Source organism: Tachysurus fulvidraco, chromosome 5 (assembly GCF_022655615.1).
Source record: "Tachysurus fulvidraco isolate hzauxx_2018 chromosome 5, HZAU_PFXX_2.0, whole genome shotgun sequence".
NCBI lineage: Eukaryota > Metazoa > Chordata > Actinopteri > Siluriformes > Bagridae > Tachysurus > Tachysurus fulvidraco.
In genome coordinates this window covers 27692729-27700863 of record NC_062522.1, presented here as the reverse complement: position 1 = coordinate 27700863, position 8135 = coordinate 27692729, and the positions used below count along the sequence as shown (strand labels likewise).

The 8135-nt window shown below is 37.4% G+C and overlaps 1 protein-coding gene across 2 annotated transcripts; it reads left to right on the top strand.

Moving 5' to 3' along the window:
• The first annotated feature begins 1219 nt into the window (after positions 1 to 1219).
• On the top strand, positions 1220 to 7852 carry gmppab (GDP-mannose pyrophosphorylase Ab). Of its 2 annotated transcripts, none has more exons than XM_027133334.2 (12): positions 1220 to 1526; positions 2303 to 2400; positions 2652 to 2755; positions 3019 to 3211; positions 3310 to 3369; positions 4073 to 4197; positions 4749 to 4883; positions 4964 to 5061; positions 5189 to 5235; positions 5328 to 5420; positions 5644 to 5812; positions 7032 to 7852. In XM_027133334.2, the coding sequence occupies exons 1-12, from the start codon at positions 1484 to 1486 to the stop codon at positions 7130 to 7132; spliced, it is 1266 nt and encodes a 421-aa protein (XP_026989135.1). In that variant the 5' UTR covers positions 1220 to 1483; the 3' UTR covers positions 7133 to 7852. The 2 variants fall into 2 exon arrangements, with proteins under 2 accessions (XP_026989135.1, XP_026989134.1); XM_027133333.2 differs by having other exon boundaries at positions 4073 to 4203.
• The last annotated feature ends 283 nt before the right edge of the window (positions 7853 to 8135 follow it).

Below are 8135 nucleotides of genomic sequence, written 5' to 3'. Positions count from 1 at the left end.
TGTGGTCCATTCTGCGTTGACACCAGTACCATATATGTCCATAGACAGACCTGTAACTCCTGATCAATCAGGTTTCTACAACCTGCTATATGTAGAATCACCGCTGCCTATTTTTCCATCTGGGAACAGAGATGAAATACAAGGTCTTGCTTATTTTTTAAGACCTCAAAACGCTAGACTGAATCCAAATATCACAAATTTGATTACAAAAATAAATAAATAAATAAATAAATTAACAGAAATGGATGTGTCTTAGATTTAAATGTCATCAGATCTGAACAGACTGACTATGCATCTATGCCGTTGCATGATACAAATAATAAAGTAATGAATTTTAAAATTAAACTCAGAAAGAATTTTGGTGTGTGGATTTGATTTTGTAACCAATGAGTTGTCGTTAGGTCCTAAATGGTTTTATTTGGAGCTGGATTAGAGAATGAAACAACTAATCATAAACCCACACTAAGTGTGTGATGAAAAGAAAACTCTAAAAGGATTGAGAATGAGAAGGTTTAGGGATGATTGCTTTCTGTGTATCACAGAAACTCAACTCATAATAAATAGGTATGAAAGGTAGTGAAGTTTTTATTAGCCTGTTGACTAGTTTTTGCAGTTATGGTCATGAATATTCAGCAGATATTGCAGTCTTGGCAGTGTCTCCAATGTAACTTTATACAGTATTTTAACAAAAACTATGATTACCTTCTATTCTCGGATTGGCTGCTGCCTTACTTGATATGGATACATATCCTAAATGTATATTTTGTAATATATATGTTTACATCCTGTCAACTTTGTAAAATATTTAAGAAGAGAAATTCAGTACTGACATTACTGTTTATATTTCCAGTACATTCTATTGCCCAAATCTTGTGCAAGATCCTACTAGTTGGCACTCTGTTAGCTTTAATTGTTACCATTTGTCAAGAATACCAAGTATTCTTAATTACGTGCTGAAAACAAATATACTGTCTCTAATGTCCTGCACGTGTTATGTTGTCATTGTTTAATAGATGATTTAGTGTTGTTTGTTGAACTGTCAAACATGAACGACAGTGTCTAATAGGACCCCAAGGGGGCGACGTCGAGCTGTAAAGCCACGTTGGGACGTGTTAACAGCAGTATGTAAAGGTAGGCGGAGAAGTGGGCGTGGTTTATAACACAGCAGTATGTAAAGGTGGGCGGGGAAATGGGCCTGGTTTCTAACACAGCAATATGTAAAGGTGGGCGGAGAAAGTGGGCGTGGTTTCTAACACAGCAGGATCCAAACTTCCGTATTTCAGGATTTACTGGATTGAATGAAATTGAGCTGTTTTGACTTCATTTTTTCTTTTAAAATCTGTGTGGCAAAACAAAATAAAACCTTTAATACGTTACATCTAGCCTGCGAAGTGCTGATTAAAAAACTACTCGATACAAAAGGAATATATTCTAAGTGATCGACGCCTCTTCTGAGATTATCTTTGACACTATCTAATATTTCATGATGTTAAAGGCAGTTATTCTAATCGGTGGTCCTCAAAAAGGTAACACATGTTTACTAGATCTGCATTTCATTCCTCAAACTGTCCTGTGTAGAAATGTTACATGGACATGACATTATGTTTCTGTTCTGATGACGTGGCGCTCGCTGAGAAACGTGAATGACGACACGATTCAACACCGCAGTAATCATCAGGAATATAGAATAACTTTACCAAAGGCTAATATATCAGTTAAAAGCTATGTATTGAGCAGTACAATACTGCACACAGCACGTGTTTAGCATAAATGATGAATATTTCACAGTAACCATGACAACAGTCTTTCATGTGAAGTATGAAGACTAATATACTGTTAAATATATAAAACACGCTCATATAATTTATCGGAATGATGCATTTATTAAATGAAGTAAATGATGAAGTGTTTATTCATATATTATGATGAACTCATTACAGCATAAAGCTTAGACAGCACTGATGAATTATATACATTATGTAAGCCTTACACATTAAAACAGAAATCATTCTTAACAGCATTGTATTTGATCACACCCATATTTACCAGACACTCTTATCCAGAGTGACTTACAATTTATTTTAATTTATACAACTGAGGATTAAGGGCCTTGCTCAGCACTGGGAGTTTGCTGGACATGGGATTCGAACTCATGACCTCCTGACCAGTAGTTCAACATCTTAACCACTAGGCTACCACATCCCATGCCAACATTTTGTCAGTACAGATTGTAAGACTTAAAAATATTTCTCTTATTAGTAAAATATTTTGTAATTTAAGTGGGATTTTGTGTATTTTCTAGGAACTCGCTTCCGGCCTTTGTCATTTGAGGTGCCCAAACCTCTCTTTCCTGTGGCTGGTGTGCCAATGCTCCAACATCACATTGAAGCCTGTGCCAAGGTAAGAAAACATTCCTCTGAAGTACAGGAATAATAATGTGTGATTACAAGCTTTGAGGAAAGAAAGCAGTGTTATTAACTCTTTATATCTTCTCAACATTTTGTTCAGATATTCATCTTATATAGTGTCTCAGGAATGGAAATGTAACGACTTCAAAAACTGTGAAATTCTCATTGATGCTGAAGAAAGAATATCCGTAATAAAGCTGGAATAAAATAATTATGTCGAGATTGGTTGCTTTTCCTTGGCAGGTGCCGAATATGAAGGAGATCATCCTGATTGGGTTTTACCAGCCTAATGATGAGCTGAACCGCTTCATAGCTTCTGCCCAGCAAGAGTTTAAATTATCAGTAAGGTAGGAGTATAAAGTAAACCTGTTACTTTATATGTAATCAAAAAAAAATCCACTTTTTTTAATCCTAATTGGTATTTCAGCTAAATTCTTTACGCAGATAAAGAATAAAGAAGATCAATGTTGGGAACCCCTGACTTACATTACAGCAGCTATTAGCAGTCCTTCCATCAACTAGATTTTATTTAGATATTTTTTTTATAAATGAAGAATCATCCAAGTATCCTTTTCTTCATCTTCTATCTTCCATCTGATAACACATTTAGATACCTTCAGGAGTTTGCAGGTCTGGGCACAGGCGGTGGCATTTACCATTTCCGGGACCAGATCCTATCTGGAGGACCATCTGCGTTCTTCCTTATGAATGCTGACGTTTGCTCTGCGTTCCCCCTGCAGGACATGCTCAACTTCCACCACCAGCGTGGAAACTCTCACTGTGGAATCATTTTAGGCACTACGGTAAATTAGAAGTCGCTGAGAAGAAATCGTGAGGCTGAGGTTACCGAGGTTGTATGGCTAGCAATTATGACACTTTTGTTGATCTTTTTGTTCTCCAGGCTAACAGGGAACAGTCTTTGAACTATGGGTGCATTGTAGAGAATCAGGACACAAATGAGGTATAAAGAATATACCTATATAATTACATATCTACAGAAGTATCATTCTATTACCTCTGACCCATCAAAGCATAGATTCCACAAGAGCTCTGAACATTTATGACATTTGACAGATGCCCTTTTCCAGAGCAGCTTACATTTTTTTCTCGTTTAATAAAATTGAGCAATTGAGGGTTAAGTACAGGGGCTCAGCAGTCGTGGTTAGGTGGACCTGGGATTCAAACTCACTACCTTCTGTTCAGTAGACTATCAGCTTGACCACTAAGCTACGACATCCCAAGGTTAGCTACCACATCACAAGGTGTGCTTTGGTTTCTGGCACCAAGGAGTTAGCAGAAGTCATCAAAGCTGTATTGTGTTGCCTCCAGAGGCTCATCTCAACACCTTGGATTGAGATTCCTGAAAATTTCTGAAAAATTGTTTAGTAATGGTTTGAGGAACATGACATGTGTTGACTCAATATCAGTCCTATCAAGCATCTGTGGGATGTGCTGAACACACACAAGTCTGATCCACAGAGTCTCCACCTCACAGCTTACACGCCTTAAAGGATCTGCAGCTAACGTCTTGCGGGCAAATGCCACAGCACACCTTCAGAGGTCTTGTGGAGTTTGTGCCTCGATGGGTCAATGCTGTTTTGGTGGCACTAAATGTACCTACACAATATTGATCAGGTGGATTTAATGTTGTTCTTTTTGGGCAGGTGCTTCATTTTGTGGAGAAACCCAGTACTTTTGTTAGTGATATTATCAACTGTGGCATCTACTTATTCACCCCAAAGATTTTTGCCCACATTGGGACAGTGTTTCAGAGGAATCAAGAAGACAGGTCGGTGTGAGTATCATATCATTAGAGGTTCTTAAAAATATACAAAAAATATTACGAAAACGAAGAGAATATTCCACAGACCCGCGCTCTCTATTGAGATTTGTTTTCTTGTTATTTATGATTACACCGATATTTTTCGTAGATGTTTCGTAGACGTTTGATTTCGAGTTCACGTTTTTATAAGCTACTTGTTTTTGAGTTATTGAGAAACAAATTTAAATTGAAGTGAACAGTCAAACAAGATAAAGCTTAATTAAACTCCCAGGGTGTGGATTCTACCACTCTAATGCAATAAAGATTTACTTAATGGACCGTAAATGATTCCATGAAAAGAGACAGTATTATGTTTCTATTTATATTCTATTTATAGCATTTGGCAGATGCCCTCATTCAGACCAACATACATTTCCTTTTACACAACTGCCTATTTGAGGGTTCGTGCCCAGCACAAAGGTTGATCTCACAACCTTCTAAACAGTAGTCCAATGTCTTAACCACTGAGCTTGCACTGTGAGAGAATTGTGATGCTGAAATTAACTTTAAATCCACAGAGAGGAGCCTCCATGTGGCAGGCAGCTGCGAGAGCTGATCTGCTTGGAGCAGGACATCTTTACGATGTTGGCTGCGCAGAAACAGCTGTACGTCTACAAAACACAGCATTTCTGGAGCCAGATTAAATCAGCAGGGTACGCACACATTAGCACACACTCCTTCTGTTTATTGCGTTCATCACTTTGTGTCACTAGTATCTAAATTTGATTGACAGATCTGCAATATATGCCAGTCGTTTGTACCTGAACCGGTATATTGAGACACATCCTGATAGACTGGCCAGAAACCAAGATGGAGGCCCTAAAATTATAGGTATTTTATTATTATTATTATTATTATTATTATTATTATTATTATTATTATTATTATTATTATTTACACCAGGACAAACCCGTGTAGATTGTTTTTACGGAATATAAAGAATAATTTCCACCTACAGGGAATGTATATATCCATCAGACAGCTAATATTGACTCCACAGCTGTTGTAAGTATATTACAAACAGTCTTCAAGCCTCAAAAGAAAGAGTGCCAAAGGAGTTTTCTGTTGTTGTGTAACTGTTTTTAATACCACTTCAGCTGGGCCCTAACGTCTCAATAGGGAAAGGTGTAATAATCGGCGCAGGAGTTCGAGTGAGAGAATCCATCGTCTTACATGGCGCTACTCTGCAGGTACAGAAGCCTAGTATCCCTTAGCTATGGAGTATACAGTGCATGCTTGATTTGATTTGTTTGATTCATGCTGTGTTTTCCTGCTGTTTCCTTTCTCTAACACATTTCCACAGCTTTATTACTGCGTTATTACAGTTCCCAAAAGAAACGAGTGAGAAATGGGACAAGCTGCAGGTTTTAGCAATTCTGCATAAATGTTCTGTCCTGGTGTTTTGTTTTTCAGGATCACTGCTGTGTGCTTAACAGCATCGTAGGCTGGGACAGTACCGTCGGAAAATGGGCGAGAGTGGAGGGGACGCCGAGCGACCCTAACCCCAATGACCCCTATGCTAAAATTGACAGCGAGACTCTGTTCAGAGATGGAGGTTTGACGCCATCGATTACAATCCTGGGTATGAGACACTTTTCTTCCTCTTATCAGCTAAAAATACAGATTTTCCTGATTTGGGGCTTGAATTGAGATGGCAAAAGTTGGTTTTAAACTGCAGTAGGTGGCCCCTTGATAAAAAGATGGATTACAGAGTGTCAGGATTGCTCAATAGATAACACAATTGCTCATTCTATTTTGGGTTACCGTAAAATTCACTTTTAGGAACAGGAATAGTCTTATGCTTATTTTACACACACACACACACACACACACACACACACACACACACACACACACACACACACACACACACACACACACACACACACACACACATACATGTGTACAGATTTGACATTTAGTATGAACGTGCTTAAGTAGTGCATAGTTACCATTTTTCTTAGGTTAATTGTATAAAGGCCCTGCCTCCTCCAAAATTGTATACATTTCTCACTGCAATTCTATATGCATTATGTAAGGAATAAAAAAACAACATAACCTACTGTTCTATCTAATCAACAATAAGGGTGGTGTCATGTGGCACAACATAGAACATGATTATTTTCTCATAACAATACGTCCTTTAGTTTTATTCCACTTGTACCACACCATTTTTCAACATTAACATTTTTCCATTCCAGAAAATTGTAATTCTTTTTATTTATTTATTTTTTCATTTGTCGAAGTTAGTTCCCTTATAACTCTCTTCATAAACACCTTGTTGTGATATCTATCACTCTAACCTGACACTGGAGACTCCTTCTCAAAATGCAAAATCAATCCTTTCCTCACATAAAAATATTGAATGTAGAAGCAATTACACACATTTTAAATCTGTTTATGTGGAGTGCCTGCCATGCCAGTGCTTGTGAATGAGTTAATAAAGAAACAATGCCGTATTAGAGCGAACGTACTGTCAGTGCTGTTCATTTAATGCGATTAATGTGCAGTTAAATGTATTTAACGCATCCATTATTATCATTCGAAAATGTGCATCATGTTAAAACATGAACTAATAAAATACAAGACTAAATTATCATGAAGGAACGTTTCCAGTAGATGGCATTGTTGCTTTCAAGCAATCAGGGCGCGATACAGCAGGGTGCGATACAGCAGCCGTAAGTGTGCAGGTCAGAAAGAAAACTGATACAGAAGCAGGCCAGTCAAGCATATTCGAGAGCAATCTGCATTTATATGACATTAATTTAAACCTCTGATGTAGTGTTGTCTTTTTTCTTCAGGGTGCAATGTGAATATTCCATCAGAAGTCATCATTCGTAACTCGATCGTACTTCCTCACAAGGATCTCAACAGGAGCTTCAAGAACCAGATCATCCTCTAGAGAACACTTTTGTGTAGAGACAAAACCTAAACAGTCATAATGAAACAAAAGTGATTGCACAACATATTTTTTTTTTATAGTAAATACAGTATTCTGTGTTTATTCTTGGTGTAGGTTTACTGATCTTTAGGTGCCTTGTAGAATTTGAACATTTTTCTATTTTTAAGCATTATAAAGCAACATTTAAAGGTATAAAGCACATATTAAGGTCTATGTGATGAATGATTGTAAGTAATGATAAATTTCCTTACTAATAAGAGCCTGTGAGTATTTTACAGTGTGGTTTGTCAGATATATATATCAGTTATCAGATCAGCACTGTTAAGACTTCTTCATGTACTACCCACTTGTGTTAAGGTGTTGGTGAAGGATCCAGTGATGCAGAAGGACCTTGATTCTCGTGCATGTTTGCATGAACTGAAACGGCTTTCGTTAAGACTCATGCATGCATGTGTTCCCATTAATCTGATGATTTGCACAGTGAAAGTAAGAATGGTTCTGAAGTGTTCTCGCTGTATGCATTGATTTCCTCAAAGGTTGTACGAATGCTAATTTCTGCCTAACGTTTACTTTATCATAAGTACTGCATGAAGCATTTTGGAGCGATGTGGAAACCACGGCAGTATGACAAACAGATTGTGGAACCTGATGTTTTCCGTTTTGCTACTATTTTAATGAATGAATAATACATACCGGAGCCGAATGCACCGCTGATTCTTATTCGTGTTACTGGTTTGTTCAAAGTTTACATTATTTCAAGTTCTGTCACAGATTCAAGATGGCAGAGCCATATGGGTGAACAGATTTTAAAGACTTGAATTTTTCAAGCAGCAGTCAACAGTGTTGACGTATTTGGTTAAGAGCTAGTCTGCTGTTATGGCTGAATGAACTTTTTTTTTAATGTAAAAAAAGAAGTGCATATGTTATTGCTTTCGAATATGCTAGTAAAGGACATTTTCACAGACAACTTAGACCTAATCTTAGAACGAGTTGCACGGTTATT